This window comes from Sebastes fasciatus, chromosome 2 (assembly GCF_043250625.1).
Source record: "Sebastes fasciatus isolate fSebFas1 chromosome 2, fSebFas1.pri, whole genome shotgun sequence".
In the NCBI taxonomy this organism is placed as follows: Eukaryota; Metazoa; Chordata; class Actinopteri; order Perciformes; family Sebastidae; genus Sebastes; species Sebastes fasciatus.
Window position 1 is genome coordinate 25,764,307 of NC_133796.1, and position 19,577 is coordinate 25,783,883.

General features: G+C 38.9%; 3 protein-coding genes across 4 annotated transcripts in view; 1 reads left to right on the forward strand and 2 right to left on the reverse strand.

Annotated features, from left to right (window-relative positions):
• ist1 (IST1 factor associated with ESCRT-III) overlaps window positions 1-12,956 on the reverse strand; it is a 102,326-nt gene extending 89,370 nt beyond the window's left edge. Inside the window, exon 1 of the mRNA XM_074615755.1 lies at window positions 12,946-12,956. The gene's annotated coding sequence lies outside the window, so the exon portion shown is untranslated. The remainder of the gene's footprint in view (window positions 1-12,945) is intronic.
• slc22a31 (solute carrier family 22 member 31) overlaps window positions 1-19,577 on the forward strand; it is a 284,522-nt gene that overhangs the window by 235,348 nt on the left and 29,597 nt on the right. The window lies entirely within an intron of this gene.
• The window catches only part of kif18a (kinesin family member 18A), a 34,042-nt gene continuing 14,665 nt past the window's right edge, over window positions 201-19,577 (reverse strand). The window contains exons 10-17 of one of the 2 annotated variants that reach the window (XM_074615605.1): window positions 15,882-16,044; window positions 15,190-15,354; window positions 14,042-14,163; window positions 13,622-13,899; window positions 4,628-5,000; window positions 1,597-1,689; window positions 1,276-1,379; window positions 201-929 (exon numbers count right to left, since the gene is read on the reverse strand). In XM_074615605.1, coding sequence (XP_074471706.1) covers window positions 802-929; window positions 1,276-1,379; window positions 1,597-1,689; window positions 4,628-5,000; window positions 13,622-13,899; window positions 14,042-14,163; window positions 15,190-15,354; window positions 15,882-16,044 — 1,426 coding nt within the window. In that variant the 3' untranslated portion in view covers window positions 201-801. The remainder of the gene's footprint in view (window positions 930-1,275; window positions 1,380-1,596; window positions 1,690-4,627; window positions 5,001-13,621; window positions 13,900-14,041; window positions 14,164-15,189; window positions 15,355-15,881; window positions 16,045-19,577) is intronic. The other variant, XM_074615613.1, reaches the window with a different exon arrangement.

Genomic DNA, 19,577 nt, shown 5'->3' on the forward strand with positions numbered 1-19,577 from the left:
AATAAGAAGACAATGAGAAAGTTATCTTTGTGAGTTATGCTGTGAGTCACTCCTAGGTCAGTTCAATTTTTCTTGCCATTGTATTTTTCACCTTCCCTGAGCCTGGCCTACGTCATTTATTTATCGTTGGAACATCTTGTAACCCAAACTTCATTGAAAACCACATTCAGACTCACCATCAATAGCACAAAAAGCTGATATTACATTTTAGAAAGGGATTTATTTATTGAAAAACAGCCACAGATTCTGTTACAAGCAGTTTTATTATGAAGTATCTATAACCCCATATTATTAACTGTACAGGAGAAAAATAGGATACAAATTACAAGCAGCTCAGTGTAGAGCAGTTTCAGTTTTTTTTGCAGCCATACGTTCATTTGAGATAATCTTCCTTCTGATACTAGCTGCCCCAGGAAATGTGGTCACCTACCAGACTGTTAATTATTTAGAGAATAGTAGTAATGTACGTAAAACACAGAACATCCACAGGACATGTTTTATTTCTTGCTGTTAGTGAGTACATGTATTTTAATACATATCTTCAAAGCCAAACGCAGGCTTGAAAATGATAAAAATCGGTCCTTAAACTATCAAAAGAATAATCTAAACAGATTACCATTAGCTATACAATGTTTATATACAATCAAGTAAAATTTCACGACAGTGTGAGAATAAACAAAATAGTGCAACTTATTTTACATTTCGTTGTAGTTTAGTTGGAGAAACCTACACAATGGAAGATTTTTTTTTTTAGGTTTTGAGAAAATGGCAAAAATGGCGTGATTTAAACTAGATGTTGCTTTACATCCGTTTGGTCACTCGTTTGAACTGTTGGGATGTTTTATAGAAAATGGACTTGGATTTCTGAGGTTCATGTAGATTTCCTTCGGAAATGCTCCTCATAACTCTCCGAGGCTTGTTCTCTGAACCTTTAGGACAGACACCAAACAAGGAATAGAAGCAAGAATGAACACAACTACAAAATATGAAGAAATAAAAAAACATGACACTGTTACACATATACTGCACAAACAGTTTTGAGTTATGAAAGACAAAATAATTCTAGTTGCTTAGAGCAACTCACCACAGAAAAAAAAACGACAAAAAACGTTCTAGTTTGTTCGAATGAAAATATCATCGAAAAAATATCTTATATTGCAAAATACCCGGTGTATGTTTGGACTCTTGGCCATGACAGTCTGTCGTATGAATTGATGTAGTTTGTCTTTAATGTCAGTGTCTTTTTCAACTGTGTTTTTCTGTGTTGACACTTACCAGCAAAACGATGCACTCTGAGTGGTATGCGGGCCACCGAGGGGTCTTTTTTTATGCGCTTCGGTGCGGAGGCAGCCTGTGTGAACTCCTCCTGGATGCTGGTCCTGTGAATAAAACGGACAGAGAAAATTGAAAAAAAAGTAATCAAACAACATCAATAACTGGATTCCCTCCTAATAACACTCAACTGGCTATTTGCTGATAGTTCTGTTTAGGCTTAGTCCGGCCACAAATAATCATAAATGTGTTGAAGCAGAGTGTTTAATCCACTGTCTGTATAAAATAAGATGAATAGAGGAGAGAAAGCCAGAGGCACATTACCAGTTAACTTTACGCTTTCCTTGTGCAGCAGAAGTCATGTCCATGTAGGTCGGGATGGTTCGTCTCAAGTCTTGTAAAGGCGGGATCTGTTGTCTACAGAGCAGAGGTTCACGTTACCATGACATCTCCGCTGCTTAGACTTCACATAAGGAACATTTCCCTTTGTATTCAAAATCATAACAGCTTATAACTAATAATTTCGCTTGTGTTGTATTGCAAAAGCTACGTGTATACAAATCTGAAGTTTTGATATTTGATGCTTCGTTTCGATGCACCTGCATTCAGGAATTTGGATATGCAACTGTTGTGGTCTGTCAGATAAATCTGAGGCAGCATTTCATTTACTCATGGCACCTCCAGGTACAATATGAGTATGTCAATGTTGTGTGTTTTCTTCTAAATACAAGATCCCATCATTCTGATTTCAGCTTCTTTACATAAACTATCCATAAGTTTCAAATTCAACAGATTCCAGCCCAGACAAGGAGAGATTAGGCCTTAAGTCATATTAGACATCTTTTAACCCCATATAATCAGTTTGTGGCTCAGAATCCTCTAGCAGGTCCTTACTTGCTGATGTGAGGTTTAAAGGAATAGTCCAGGTGTTTTGAAGTGGGGTTGTATGAGGTACTTATCCATAGTCAGTGTATTACTAGATTAGAAACAGACAGGAATTGCCGCACGGGAGCAAAGCAATGTACTGCTGTGGAGGGGAGATTTGACCTGTCTGTTGCAGGACAACTTAATAGCCAGATGCTAACAGCTCTCATAAAATCATGAAAAACAACTCCTCATCATACAGTATGACTGTGGGGTAGCACAAATGTTCCCAAGCAAATGCAATTTCCTTGAGTGAGGGCCATGCATTTAGATTTTCAGGTTGGTTAGGAACAAATACACTGATACACGCTCAATATATTAATGTGAAAGCTCATCTGCTCGGAGCATCATTCCACAAAAACCCTGTCTGCTGCTATGGCTCAACATGTTTCATATTCTGTTTGCCACTTCTTAGCTGACTTAAGCCTCTTGGCCCATTGTTCCAGTCTGTAAATTTGCTGCTGGTGAAAATACGTATACTGTTTGCACTCCAGTCTTTGTCTTGTTTTGAATAAGGGTTGGGGGATTTATCACTTCTGAATGGTTTAGTTGCCATCTAAACTGAGCATCTTTTACACAGAATCCTTCAATTGCTTTGAAACTGTCAGTGGGCAGCCAGAGAGACGTGTTTTCAGATTTTGTATGTTTTATTTTTATGGAACTAATTCGAGAGACGCCTTTGTTCCCTGTGAACCAATTTTTAAAAATGCAATAGATTTAGTTTTATTAAATAAATATAATTTTTCTTAATGCAATTTTTCTGTTTACTGCACCAAGGCTTGCTTAAAAATTTGATAATTTATGCTCTCGGGGAGTAATGTTTAATTCAAAATGTGTGGTACAAGGACTATCCGGGTTTAAAAAGCATGAATACTGAACAAGCTGTGAATTATCCTGCTTGTTTTTTTAATAGGCATTTTAACAAGATTAGAATGGGTGACATAAGGATTTTTTTCTCTCTTTTTTTTCTTTCTTAAAAAAACACCAAGAAAAATAAGTGGGGATGTCGCTGACAATTTCAACTCAACGAGAGTTAATGGCATTCATTATTAGTGTTTGATATTCGTATTAAAAGCTTCAAAACAGCTAATTCAAAGATTCCTGGTGAAGGAATAAATTCTTATTTCAACCCTCATTACATGTTTTTGCCAGTTTTGACATAAAAAAGGAATTGTGGATCAATTGATTGAGAGAAATCTCAAAGTAGAAGTCTCTGCTAATAAAAACCAAACAGCAAATGACAAAATATTGTGTTTTCTTTTTTGCCACGCACATTTACCCACCTTAACTTGTGTCTCCTATTCTCTTGTCAGGACAAGAACTCTGAAGAAGAGCTTGGGCTCGAAACGTCACTTACGAAGACGTGCCAATAAGTTGCACTCTAAGGGAGCTACAGTGTGCGGACATTCTACTACTTTTTCCATTGCTGTCTTCTACTGGTCCAGCACCGGCCTACTACGGTTTTGGATGTGTGCGACCACCTTATATTGACTGAACAAGAACTCAGTCATCAAAATGATCTGCTGCTAGGCTGTTGGCTACTGACTGGCCAATGGCTGGCTCGTCTAGACATTACCAATATTAGATCAAATCAACCTCGGTCATCCGGAGGATTGTGAATGCAGCCCGGAGAAGAGGATAAGAAGTACATGAAAAACTGAGAAATACAAAACCGTGTGTGTGACATCAGATAGCAGTTAATGTTAGGAAAACTGGCTCAGAAATGAGACAAAATTAATGGCATATGGCCTGTAGAAAAATGTTCTCACTGGTATAGTCCTGCTTTAACAAAGGGGCCAGCTAAAAACACTCCCTGGCTAACTCTTCATTGCTGAAAAGTGCATGTTGAGATGAATTGTTCGGTGAACAGGAGGCAAGAAAGTGTGACAAATGGTTCTGATACATCGTGGCAGCTGCTGCAGTTTTTCCATCTGAACTTGATTTATAAAAATGTATGTCTACAGTTAGATTGTGATGTTATATCAGTTTTGGTTTCTGCTGTAACAGCAGTATATTTCCCCCCCCAAAGTGTCTCAGTTCCCACGAAGAGGAGCGTTTCCTAGAGTCTTTCTTACAATATTTCCTGTTTATGTGAAGAGAAGTGTACACTATTGTAGCAGTAAATTTTGGAGGGACCACAGGAGTGCAGTAGGCGGTATGTGGGTGTATCGATGCATTCGTTTACGACAACTTCAGCGTGTTAAAAAGGCTCCACCATATGGACTGCCAAGAGAACCAATATACTGCATGTGTAGAGTCAAGAGAACTGTAATCCACATTACAAGCCAGCCTGAAAGCTGACTTGTAATGTAATGTAACTGAGTTTCAGAAAATATCTTCTGAAATCATGTGAAGTGTGTCTAAATAATCATATACACTGTTTAACATATTCAAAATCAAAAGCAAAGTGAAGACATGAATATTTTCTCACCTCTTGGTAGGATTCTGGTTCTCTTTGGCCCTGGAAGGATGGAGTCGTTGGCTGGGACCCGAGATGTCCGTTGACGTTGATGCTCCACAGGGACTACCACTACTTATGCTTGCATTACTTGCGGTTTGATCATCATTGTCCACAATTTCAAATGTCATGTTGGGATCCATGGTGCTGAAGGAGATCTGTGGCAAGGCCTGAACAGTTTTTTGAGAAGTTTCTGGTGTGCACTGGAGTGGGAACAGGCCCTCCTCAAACACTTGGGCGTTGGCGACGGTCCGAGGGCTTTGTGGTGGCAGTGACGCAGACAGATTTCTCCTGATGGGCATTCTGGGACGTGGTTCCGGTTTCATATCCGTCTGTTTTCCTTCACCTAAAAAAAAAAATCAAAAAAAAATCTCTAACAGTTAATTGAAATTAAACAAGGTGGCCCAGAAAACAGCTTCTTACTATGAATGGTCCCACAGGAACAACGTTACAACAGTATTGGTTATTTAACATTAGAGATTTCTGTATTTATGTCTTTTCTGTGCTCTTCTCGCTGGTTTGAATTGGGCTGGTGATGTCACATCCCTTTGCACGGCAGCTGAATTCTCTCAATGTCACGAGATCACATATCACACAAAAATCCATCTTGTCAAACTTCAAGTAATACGTTTATGTCTGGGGAAGCCAGACCACGGACCAATCAGCCTCCTGTGAGGAGCTACTGGCAGCTACGACCGTGGCTTAACGACACAGAGTGGCGACTGTTCGTTCTAAACAACAATGGCGGCGCCTGAAGAGGTTAGCATAGAGGCTGCAATAACATCACTTATAAGTGGAGAGTATTTTTTCATTGAAAGACGAGCAAAGAACGGCACTGAAGGTAATGTTTTCGCTCTGCTCCTGACTGGCTTGGGCAAGAGTTTGATTGACACACGGTTCATCCAATCACCTGCCAAGTATTTATTTAAAGTGCCTTCCCTCTTTCAAACAGTTTATAATGACGGCTTCTCTGATGGTTCCGTGTAACAAACCAAGAGACCATCTTGAGATTTTGACGTCATTTGGAGCCAGTCTACGCATTATTGATTGGGCGAGATGAAGGAGGCGGGACTTATGACCTATACTGCAGCCAGCCACCAGGGGGCGATCGAGATGTTTTGGCTTCACTTTAAAGGAGCTGTCATGTCGTCCATCTTTATATACAGTCTATGCTTATAACCGGCACTGACACACAACCCTGATCAAAACACACCAGCACAGCCCTGTTGAAGCAGGTTAATTGAGTTTTTGACAGTTAGAACCCAAGGATGTTTGTACAAACTCTAACTCTGATTGTTGCTTATTTATTTAGTCCTGAATAATAGATTTTATAGAGAAATACTTTCAAATGTATGCTAGCATCTGTAACAAGCATTCTTTGAAGTGCATACATCAATGCATTGTTTACAAGGGCTTTGAAAGTGAAAGCAAATCAAACCCCTTTAAAAAGTATTCAGGGCAACAGTAAACACACCCCTCCCCAAATGATGCCGTCCCCCCATACTAAATCAGTAATAAGCGCTGAAGTGCCAGCCTTAGGCTAAACAGTGCAATTTAAAAAACGTCACAACAGAGAAATGAGATGGATTGTTCCCTTAAGTTACATCAAAATGTGATCAGTAGTGTTGGAGATATTATGCATGGCACAAGGCAATTAAACATTATAGTGCCCTCCTTGCACATATAAACTTTACAATGTCAGAATGGAGCTGTGACATGCATTGTTATCCTAAAAAGCACTGCATTTTATAAATAGACCATAACTCGAGGATTTCACCTGCCAACAGCCTTGGATCTTATTTTTTTCAAACAGAGGAAAACATGGTGCTCAAACACACGACTGAACTCTTTGAACTCTACTTTTGAAAGGAGAAAATGTAGGTGCTACTGCTGCTGTAGATGTTGTACGTTCAAAATAAAAATATATATATATATTATTTTGTTCATATATCACAGGGTACTTAGTTTGTTGATCCCATGACGTTAAACTGTACCATCCCAGTGAGTACCAAGGAACAATAAAATCATGGGGCGATAAATGTGCCCTAGAGCAGTGTGCTAATATTAGCTAGCAGTTCTGCGACAACTGAACTGCCTTACTGGGACTCAACACAGCAAATATCTCAAATAGCCATTTTTTAAAGAGTTTCTCTTTTTTGACATAGAGACTTTTCCCCATGCACTGCTTTCTAACAGTAAGAACCGGTTCATTTTACATATAGCTAGCTAGGAGCTTGTACTGGCAATTCCAAGGTTTGATGGTATTTGATTGGAGCATTTGACTGGAAAAAAACATGTATGTCTTTTTACAATTACATTTTTTTGCTGAGAGGATTTATTCTTTTGATTAGAATAAAATGACAAGCCTTCCCCAGAGTTTGAGCCAGAGTGTGCTATTGCCAAAATGACCCCCATAAAACATAAAAATGTCCTGTTACTCCAGCCTCTCTGCACCCAATTGTCCCCCATAAAATCAAGCAAAGGGCAGGATCGATTTCAAAATTGTATACGCTGTATTAACATGTATTTTGTAAGTTAGCCAAGCTATAACTATGATGACACTGCATTGCAAAGTGATACCGTTTTGCTATTTAAGAAGCTAGTGAGGATTGCGCCTGGCGTTTTGATGTTCAAAATGACCAACAGAGTGATGAGTCTGTTGGTCAGTAAATGATCTGGCGTTAGCCAACTGTGGACAGCATTTTCCAACCATGCATACTGTAGCTAGACAGCAGTGGAGTACTGGCGGACAGCTCATGCTAGCGGATAGTGAAGAATATTTGCAATCCACTGCCAAATAGCATAGGAACAGGTTGAACTTGCATTATAAAGTGATAATTATTGCAAAAAAGCCAATTCCCAACAAGATTGATGTTTGTATTATTTTTAAGACAGTTGTAATACAAAGCCAGGTTTGCACAGTTATAGGCCTAGATATAGATTCATGTTGAAATTAAAATATATTATGTTTAGTCTGAATGATAATGAACCCTCTGGTTTGTCAGCATTACTAATCTTAAACAATAAAACAGGATTACCAAATTATATATCAATATGTATTCAAATACTGATTGATGCGAGAAATGTTATCCAGTTATTTTTTGTCTAGCTTCATTTAAAAACAACAGCAGCAAAAACTTGTACAGGTTGCAGAGCAGAATGAGGTTAAATCACGGTGTCTGCATCACATTATGCTCATGGCATTTCCTGCAGGAGTGTGGTGGGGGTTAGGGAGGGGGCTAAAAAAGGAAAAATGCCAGCACATAAAGGAAGTGAGAGCACTAAATGCAAAGGTGAAAGACTGATTTAGACATTACTTTAAATATCAAAATGCAATATTTAGCAAATGTGAGTCAGACCTCAGACAGCGCACCGAGTGAGCAGACGATGATAAATAGCCCTTTTCTGTGGCAGAGGAGTTGTCCCTAGCAATAAATGGCAGCAGAGTTCCTTCAATCACATATTTTTGGCTTGTAGGGGATTAATACATGCATGAGTTGCTATTTCTGGTGGAGGCTGCACTGAATTAGGGTCGCCTGGTTGCTGCTGCCTGTTTTTTATAGTGCGCCTTTTCTGGTTGGTGGAGCAGGGGAGTTTACGTCTGTTGACGTTTTTTCCTGCCCTGCTGTGGATCTGCATTTTCATGAATGAAGCTCAAGAGGGATTGGGAGGGTTAGATGCTAGACAGACAGAGAAAAACATTCGAGGGTAGGAGGGAAAGAAAGGTAGAATGGAGGAAAGAGCCAGACTAACGGACGTTTGAAGCAGAAGGGACAGCAAAAATCTAAGGAGGGAAAAAATAGATAAGAGAGAAGTGAGAGGTAGAGGATCGAATGGGAATATAAAAAGAACAGCATAAAGGGGACAGTGGGAGGTAGCTGAATGGAAAATCAGGAAAGCTATTTATAAATGCACGTGTGGACACGTTTTGAAATCAACACTAGATTGTGTTCCTTCAAAGTGATCACTTTTGTGTGAATTGCTATTATTAAGCAGCCCACAAAGAGTTAATGCTCTTTCAAAACCTCAACGCTCTCTAAAACTGATGAAATTTGATTGGCTTTGCAAGCTGCAGGGTGGAGCTATTTCTCATAACATGCTGCAGTGACTACCATTAAGAGCTGAGGAAGCAGTAAGGGACTGCCAAACAGCATCAGGATAACATCAGAGCAGTTTGTCTGAATGCTAAATAAAAGCCTTATTTATTAATACATCTGTGTTATCTCAACTGTATATTAATTAGAATTTGTCAGCAACTAAGAGGCCATTTAGCATAGCTGATAATGCTGCATAACATGTATGAAGCTGAACCTATTTTGTGTATGTATATACTACATGCATGAGTGGTAGCTCTGAAATTAAGATGGACATGGTGCTTTTGCAAGTGTGAGCCAGTGAATGCATACATTCAACTGTGGCTACATGATCCAAATAAAGGGGACATAGTGATGCAAAGATAGTTATTTAAAGGCTGAATAAATTACACTGATAGTTCTATATTGTAATCACTATTATAAATCTATTGTTACGCCTCTAAAAAGCTTGCTGTGTTAAAACGACAATCATTTCATAGGGTGTTGCTGTATGTATGCACGTAGCTATTATTGACATATTGTTAACATATATGTTTTTGTGTCTGGTTTATTTAGCTATAATACTGTACGGCCGTGTCCACTATTGTTGAAGATACATTGTAATAGTTACTTTATGTATTTAAATTCTTAAAGCTAAAGGATTGTTGCGGATTATGTTATTTTTACGCCCTTAATTCATTTCGTGGTTAATGACATGGATTAATTAAGTATAATTCGTATAATTAGTGGATGGTAAAGAGTATTCATTAGTATTCCTCAAATACCAGATCCACCCAAAGTTTTAATGTGGGTGTGTCAAACGATGAATGAAGTAAAAGTTTGGCCATTCAAGTTTTTTTTTGTTGCTAAAAAATAAAAGCTCACCGTAGTAAACAATTAGAGTGAGTGGAGGTGTTGACACTTGTGGAAAGACGACCTTCGGCGTATTGGCAAAGAGAATTACAATAAATGACCGCATGGGGAAAAAAACTATAAAACAACTGGCTTGACATAGAGAGAAGGGTCAGTCGGCCAGACAGACAGGCGATACCGAAAAGTATCATAATAAGTTGCAGGGAGATTTAGTAGGAGTGGTGACAAACTCCCTGGTGCTTTCATGTTTCATTTCCATTCAAGGAGCTCTGGTCATCTGGCAGGAGTATTTTCTTCAAAAGTTAAATTTCCCACAATATGTTTCAATGAAATGTAGACCACCTGCAGTAAATATCATTACAGCCAATTTGAACTGCAATATTTCACAAAGGTTTTTGTGTTACATTTCCCCAAAGGCTCCATATGTACAGTTTTCCCTCTATAAAACTGGTTGCGAGTATCCACATCATTCCATTATTCATGTTTTGGCCAGGACAGAATGTCTGCAGCACAACTATAAATCAAATTATATTACATGTCTGACTTTTATTGTTTATTTTACTACTCCGAACAAGTACTTTTACTTAAACTGCTCAAAACATGTTCAGCAAATAAAAAGCAACACGGCAAAGTGGAAATTTAGGCTAACTCGAAACAATTGAACATTTATATGGCACATTAAAAACACAACTTTATGACGGGTGTGTGTTCGGCTTCAGTAAAAATGTAGCATCATCTCTTAAAGTGTGTTTGGGGAAGTATGATGGATTGAGTGAAAGGTGACAAGGAGCGAAGTGAATGATTGAGGGGGAGGGGGGATTAACAGCCATGCAGGGGTTTTAGATTAATGACTACAGTATGTTAGCATGACGGGGGGGAGAGGAGAGTAGATTTACTTTTTGGTGATGGAGCAGCATTGCACAGTGATGTGCTTTTTATACGCCCCTCTGCACCGGAGAATAACAAAACAATCCCAAAGAGGTTCAAGGAGAAGCAACATAAACACATCATCACGATTACAACAACACAGAAAGCTTAAAAAACTTCTGTGACCCTTATGTGGTTTTCTTTAAAATGATTGCAAATCACATGTAACACCTACTTATTTGACTGGACTTTTGAAAGTCAGTCAACATTATTCACCGAAAAACGTTGCTTTCTGATATAAAAATGTGAAAAATGACCGCGGCGAAACGCTTTCCAACGTTTAAAAAAGAGCCATTATTCAAGGCGTTTTCATTTTGCAGACTGTACCAGACATTCAATCAGCTAAACACATCGTACAATCTGGCTATTGTACAATGTTCAAGAAAATCAAATCACACACAAAAGCCCAAGCATGATAGCCAGACGTGAAGTCAGAGGAAACTGTTGTCATTCATAATGAATTGCCCAAATATCAAGTCAACCTGGAGTGTTTTGGGTTTTATACAAGACTCTTATAATCGTTTAAACTTTAATCCTTGATCCACAGGAGGCTCACACTAATATCTAACTTCAGGAGTTGTCAAATTCTTTGTATTACTGACAATGTATTTAATTAAAATTCAACAAAAACACTTTTAAAGAAGTACTGAATGTAATACAATTTGAAACAAGCCAGCAGTGGAACAGAGGCACAGGTGCAGAATTACTGTCTCACAAATGATAAGACATCATCATAGTAATTGAGTATGGTTAGCCAGCTTTGTCTGTCATGTCTTACATGTCATGAGGGCCTGGTGCTGCAGCTGCCAGGTCATGCTAAGATGACAGTTAAAAATGAATGGTGCAATCTCATGAGTCCTACAATATAAACCTGGACTCATGCCAAATACACTGGGCCTCAGTGAACTACCTTACAGGACCCCTGACTAACATATTTAACACTATCTTACATCCAGGTGTCACATGTGTTTTTAATCTTACATTTTCGGATTTTCTGCCACAAAAAACAAACCGCAAAAATGACACACCCGTTACCATTTTAGATGCTGTCTTTAAAGGCAGAACATTTACTGGGAGGTGTTCAAGACACTACAATTATATAATTTTTGTCTTCAAGAAAAGCAGCATGTGCTTAATGGGATTCATGTGTGTAACACACTCCGTGTAGCTATTATATGTAACCTCTTGGCACTTAACATAACAGTGTATTGTGAAAGGGGCATGTTAGCTGTAAAATTTAAACAGCAAAGGTGGTCATTTGTTAAAAAAAAAAAAAAAAAAAAAGCAAAACTGGTTTACGTGACCAAGTGTGCACCTATATCAAAGAATATATAAGCAAAGAGATGAAACTCCGGTGTTTCTTTGACAACAGCCGCTGCCGCCATTTTGGACTGAAAACACTTATATTTAAAATATTTTATTTTTCAACACAGGCCATTTTGGTAAAATATGACAATAGAATTTAAATAATTTTGTTTTACTTTTGTACGTCACTTTCAGGCAGATGTTTTACTGGCGTCCAGTAGTTGCTTTCAGTCCAAAATGGCGGAAATCTAGCTTTGCTGCTGGGTGCCGATGTTGTTATGGAACGAACAATTGATTTTCACTTCTTAGCAATATACGTACTTTGCCTTTATCCCCTTTTCAAAATATACTACATTAAATATTCCAGAGAGTGTTCTGCCTAGTCCTGCCCTACTGTGCTGTGATTGGTTAGTACTGGCTACTACTACTGTTTGTTTTTCTGGTGATAGCAATGTGCTTACCTATACGCTGTGATGAGAGTGTAGACTATATTACAAAGATGGATAAGAGTATGTGAATGACGAAGCGATGTAGCTGTTAAATTTGGCTCATTTAGCAGCTGGCTAGTTAGCTTGCTAATTCCGCCATGCTTTCATGCTACAATGGTTACAGAACATGAGCCGAACACATTTGGCGATATCAGTGTGCTTTCTACGCTGTGACAAGAGAGTGTGTGGATGAAGCATTAAGTTGTCCAATTGTACTCATTTAGCGGCTGGCTAGTTAGCTAGCTGGCTTGCTAATTCCACTTCCATGCTACACTGGTTGAGTGCACATGGGAGAAGTTTGCCTCTGCCAGAAATCTCATTAGGTTTAGGCAACAAATGTACTCTGTTAGGTTTAGGAAAAGATCATGGTTTGGGTTAAAATAAACCCTTGCTGGCAGAAAGGCCTTTCATACATTGTGGGAGGTGGAGGGGTGAGAATGTTGCATGCAGTTGATAGAGTTAATTGAGGGGGACAAGTCATGTATAATAAAATCATAATATATATAAATCATATAATAAAATCATATAAAAATCATGTAATTATTGGGTCGACCTGCCTCCCCTTAAAATGACGCCTTCTCTATATTTCTTCAGACATACACAAGATGATGAATGCACATGTGAGTTATTGTGTTTTTGTCTGACTATTCTCAATTAATTAATTTATTAAGGAGCTGTGGTGCGTCATCTCAGTTGCTATTTATAACATAACATTTAATGGACATTTTCCAAGTCGATGTCTTCATTATAAGCAATCACTCATTACCGCAACATCTGATGTTTTTGTTGGTCATGCATTTTGTGGCCATGTGGTCAGGTCTTCCTGTATTTATCAAGCAAACTGACATCTTCCCAGTCAGGCCACATGGCAGTACATTTTAAGACTGAAATACTTAGTGGATAAATCGATCGAGAGAAAATGAGCAGACAATTTTTATCTTTGAATTAATTTATCGAGGACGAATGCCAAACAATCTCTGGTTCTAGCTTCTCGAATTTGAGGATTTTATATTTTTTTATATTTATAGATTCATTACTTTTTGTTTTAGACGCTTAGTCAGAGGAAACAGGCAATTTCAAGACGTCACCTTGGATGCTGGGATTGTGTGATGAGCATTTTTCCCCTTTTAAAAAATTATTTCTAGACCAAACAACTCATCGATTCATCAAATTAATTAATAATTAATTTGCCCTACCACATTTTCCAACTTTCACTAGTTTTTTAAAATTTGATCCAAACAAGTCATATGCTAGATAAACAACAGAAGAATAAATATGATGATAAGAGTATGATGACTTACTGGAGGGGCTACTCTGGTGGTATAGCAGATGTGAGAAAGACAGGACAGGTGCCAACTCGCTGCAGCCCACCTCATTTGTCTCCTGTGACTCCTGTCCATTCCCTTCAGCTTTCAGCTGCTGCCTCACCCCTTCCTGGTCGGCCCAGACCACACCTCTCTCCCTCAACACAAGATGCTCTAGTTCATGGTTCTCCATCTCATCTGCGGCTGTGACCTGCCCGGTCGACCGCATAGCAGCATAGTGTCGAGTATAAGCTGGCAACAAGATGTCCACCATTCTGAAATACAATGGAAATATATTACTGAGACATTTCTTCAAGGAAAAAACAAAAACACGAGTTACAGGGAGGTGAAGTGCAATTTCTTCAACTGCACTGTGTAATAGTTAAGTCAATAAGCTTCTAAGTATCGTCAACCTACTTCTGCATACGCTTGTTCTCCTGATCCTGCAGCGCAGTGAGTTCGACCATCTGCTTGATATGTTGTTTGAGATCGTTAACCTGCAGCTCCAGTCTGTGGCAATGTAGGCCCTTATCTAACACCTGAACAAGGGGGAGAAGTGAGTTTAGATGGCAGTTTAGCGAGGCAATAGCCATTTCTAACATAACAACATATTGAATTAGCACACTGGTGGGCAAAATTAAAAGAAACAAAAGGCAGCTGGGGGTCAGGATGCTAGAGAGAAGATGCAAAGTTCTGTTTTCATCCATGTTTCATCAGAAAAGCTGTCTTCTCAGGGTAAGGGAGGGGAGAGAGAGAGAGAAAAAAATGAAAGAACTCTGACGTAAAGAAACTACGAAACAACAGCAGAGAGAACATTTGACCGGTGGGTGCGTCATAGTTCTGGGTCAGTTCCTGGAAGAAAGGATAAAGAAGAAAAAAATAACATGGGCATGGTTTTAGGTAACTGGCTGCTGTGTGAGGGATGAGTAAAGGGTATTGATTTATTCTCTTCAGTGATCCACGAGTGAGCCGGAGAAATAAAATGAGCACGGTTCTAATTACTGGGAGAACAGATGGGAAGAAAACAAAGACAGTCACGACACCAGTAGAGACACAGCCTACCTTCCAAAATAAACAAACAAAAAAACACCAAGCGATGAGTTTTGAAGGATGTAACCCACATTGTGAAGTTTTTCTCTATCTCTAATCATGCTCATTTGTCTTCTTACATGAAGTCAAACGATTTCATCCTGTCCACGAGTTATGTGATTTAAATATCTAGTTTTACTCACTGTTTGATTCTACTGATCTACTGTCCAAAGTCTGACAATAATTTATGTACTCCATCCATCACCAATGTCAGTGCCAAGTGTAGTTGCAATTTGTATAAACACGGCTACAAGCACTGCGCTTACACAAACGCTATAATCAAAAATATAAAGGTTATACTAAACCTTGAAGTAATTAAATTTTTTTTTAAATCATGAAATAGAAATTATAAAACATCAAGTGTGAAAAGTCAATACTGGTAATTTGAGTCACAACAAAAACACAAATTAGCCAGTCCATCACTCAGCTGTTTTTCAGCACCAGTAAATGCAAAATGGTCAATTAGTTCTTCTTACCTCTGAGGTCTGATCGTTCGACTTCAGCAGCTTAATGTCCTTCTCGACAAGAAGAAGCCAGCCGTCATTGTCCAGGAAACGTGTTTCTGTGTCCTTCAAACGTTTGCGAATGTGCTGCTGCTGAGCGCGTAAGCTGGCAATCTTCCGCTCGTGCTTACAAGTGGCCTATTGAAAGTGACAACAACAAAAGGCCATTTAAGTGATATCATTCATTGTTTGTGCTAGTATTAGTATGACACATTAACAGTGTATGCGGTGTAAACAACATTAATTATAGCTCCAAGCAACAATGTGGCAACCAGGATACAGTCAAGCAATAGATCTAAAAACATTTGTAGTTCATTGTTGGAGAGGTTAATCTGAAACAATGTCTTATAACTACTGTAACTGTACAAGTTTTAAAATGCAGACAGATGATTCAGCACCACTCTCAGGTAATTTGTTCCTACAGTTTAGTTTGTTTTGGATGACAAAGTTTGGTACTGAAAATTCACTTTTCATACTTTAAATGGCATTTACAGCTGGGACTAACAGAGAGGAGCCAGGAGCAGGGGAGCAGTGACCCTGTCCTGTAGTGGCGTAAATGAGAAGCCAAGACAACTATAGAGAACAGAGAAGTGAAATGATGACTCAGCAGCTGTTTTTCTGCGGGGATGATGGAATCTGTGGATAGCAACGTAAGCATCAGCTACCTTCTCAGTCTTTTCTTTGGCACAGAAATATTGGACCTGCAGGTTGTGCTCCTCACTGTACCGCTGGCGCAGCTCATTCTCCTTCAGTTGTCTCTCCAGATCCAGCTGTTCTTTCCTGATTTGGGCCCGGCCTGAGAAGATTCGCTGCAGAGCTTCTGACACCCTAGAGAGAGGGAGAGAGAGGGAGAGAGAGAGAGAGAAGAGCGATGTTCAAATGTTACAAGCTTCGACTTAAAAAGGGCAGCATCAGGGAATTTGAATCTAACAAATGTGATTGTCAAACTTTATAAAAGTGGTCTAAAATTCACTTTGAAAAAAATATAGATCATTTATTTTCATAAATTTAAAAGAGCAGGTCATTCTAGTCCCATCTTAAAGGAACAATCTGTGATTCAAATGTAACAAATGTAAACAAAAGGGTCACCCTTCAAGTAAATATATTTGTAATTCATGTGGTTATAATAGATAAATAGGTACACATGTGTAGTCTAATGGAATTGATAATAGACTTGATAAACTGTGTCTTTGTGCAGCTGTAAGGCTCAGTTTAAGCTGGTACTGTCAGAGAGGCGCTCATTCAACTCTGGTCATGTTTGAGGCTGTAGTGGTGTCGTTTTGGACTGTTTATACTGAAAAGTAGGGCTGGGCAATATCTTGTGAAAACGATATTAAAAAAAACGTCCGTATTTTTCTATATTGTTTCTGTCTTGATTTATATATATGTATTTTTCTCTGCTATATCGGGATATATATTGTTATTGATATTGTAGCGTAGGTTTAACCCCGAGATATCCAAAATAAGAGTTGGGCACCAGACAGGAGTTAGCCTGGATCGCCTGCTACCCTCGCTACAAAAGGCATAAGATAAACAAAACACAAAGCATCAATTCATCCTCATCCTCATCCTCATCCTCATCCTCATCCTCATCCTCATCGCAACCGCTTATCCCGTTAGGGGTCGCGGGGGGGGCTGGAGCCGATCCCAGCCGACATTGGGCGAAGGCGGGGTACACCCTGGACAGGTCGCCAGTCCATCACAGGGCTGACACATAGAGACAGACAACCATTCACACTCACATTCACACCTACGGGCAATTTAGAGTCCACAATTAACCTAATCTGCATGTCTTTGGACTGTGGGAGGAAACCGGAGTACCCGGAGAAAACCCACGCTAACACGGGGAGAACATGCAAACTCCACACAGAAGGGTCCCAAGCCCCAGCCCCCAAAGCATCAATTCATTTTATCAAATTAAATCTTGCGGTATTCAACCCAAATAGTAGTAATCAAATCAAAAAGGTATGGTTTACACTCAAAACTATTTACACACGACATACCCATTAAATCAAGAAAAAGAAAACTCAAATCCTGAGTCCAAATAAGAAAAACAAATGTCATTTAAATCATTAATCATATCTTAAACCATAAATCATCATTCATTAAAGAAAAGCTCCAGATAAAGGTCAGTCTTTTACTAAAAAAAGATGTGGGGTGAGTGTGTGTACTGTAGGAGAGGGGGAGTTTGAATGTCCGTTCAAATCTGAACCAAGCCAGTTCAGTTCGATCCAGTTCAGTGTGTGTCTGAATGAAGGCAGTTTGGTGTTTGGGGAGGGTGGGGGACTTGTCAGAAAAAGAGACTTCTCTTGGTGGCCCAACAAAGGCAAAGAGACCAAAATAGCATCCGAACAGGTCCAAGATGAACAAGATTCTCGTTGCCCACCTGCTCCACGGATCAGCACACCTCCAGCATTGCCCTGTTGCTCATTTACTTACTCAGTTTACTTTTATGTCACTGTATTCTTTTAAGAGCAAGATGTCCAGAAAGTGAATTTAACTTGAATTATCTCCTTCTTTATCCACTCTCACTTCTGTCCATGCTGCTTTAGTTAGTTGATTACCCTTCCCCCCAGCTCACAGGTGTGTCTCATTCATCTCCTCACCTTGCCCACCTTCTTTTACTGTGGCTATTCTGTGCCTTTTCTCTATTTACCCCCCCTCCCCTTCTGCTACAATATACAAAATGACCTATATCGGGATAGAAGACTTTGGCAATATCACCCAGCTCTACTGAAAGGTATTTTTTTTGTCGACTGATTCAAATACATTGGACAGAATATTAGAAACACCTCTTAGTATAATGTAATCCAATAAAACATCACCATCATCACAGGGATTCAAGCCAGATGTGATTAGAAGCTGGTGTGCCACATGTAAGGAGCAAATGTTTATGAATTGCTGTGCCAAGAGCTTTTACAAACCACTTGTTAGAGTATTTAACACATTCTAAAAAAGGCCATGAGACATTTAATAGTTTTATCAACACATTGAAACCAGTTTGAATACAGTAATACAGCTAATAATGGTACGTAAAAATATACCAATTAATTACATCAAATTACATTCTCCACAATTACTTAATGACGCTGTTGACCTTTTCATATAATTTAGAGCTTCCGCAAGATGCCGGTTCTGTTCGGACTGAGCCAGAAAGATATTCTTAGCTATATGATGATGTATATATGTATTCCTGGAACAGAGTTGAGGTGATATCCACATTGGATGCAAGTGGCTGTCTGGTTGAGTTAAAGCAGGAGGAGAGACAGGAGAGGCATGCAGGTAAATAAGACTGGAGAGCTGTCGCTGAAATGTGACTGCACTCTTCAATGTAACTCCAGTGACGTAGGAGACGTCGTGGCCTTGCTAGACTGCTGAATTTTTAATAGCGTGAGAAGCGTGCAGCCTCTATTCAGAGCCTCTCGCAGTGCGAGTTGTGAATTCTGATGCCAGTGAATGAAATGTGTGGGAGTGAGACTCATTCAGCTTTTTCCCTGTCCCCCGCCCCCAACCCAAATACCCCGACAGATGCCACTGTATGCCTTAAAAATGACTAGATGGGATGTGCTTAATCTGATTTATGTAAAAGAAATAAATGTGTATGTGTCATTTGAATTAGAATAAAGGTGCTGCACAGCTGTCCCTATCAAATTAAAACTCCACATTTAAATAAAGCTCATGTTGATTGTAGCAGTTATATTAAACACTTGTATACTTTTACACACAGAGGAACCTACTGTATATTTGTGGCAGGTAGAAGAATGAAATGAAGTTGCCTTTTTTGCCCCCAAAAACTCTAAACGCCAGTGTTTTTCAATCCTGATCCTGGGGCCTTAAGGTACACCTGTTTTTTAATCCAACAGTGAAATAGTCCCTGACTAGATAGTCAGTCCTATATGATGTTATTGAATGTTTCTGTTTCAATTAAATACAAATAACATGTAAGCATAGATATAGCAGCAATTTACATAACAAAAAAATGTTTTAAATTTAAAATTAGAATAATGCTTTCTTAACCATAAATTTGTCTGAAAGCTCAATTAATTACAGACACACTGTTTATCAATATTTTAGTATCTGGTTGCTCTATGCAGGTCCACTGACTACAGTGCAGGTCAGGAGTGAATGTGGAAAAGTCAAAAAAGTATAATAATATTGGCATGCTGCAGAGTTCAAATTCTTACATGGGTTGGTGTAGGTGTTGGTACAATATTGCATTTTTAATTCCAAAACAATAATACCAAAACATACACATACCAATAATAGGCTAATAAAAAAAGAAGAAAGACATATTTTCTCTCTCTGAAGTTCTCTCCATGAAACAATATTAATGCCCATTTTGTGGGATAGAATTTCATAGG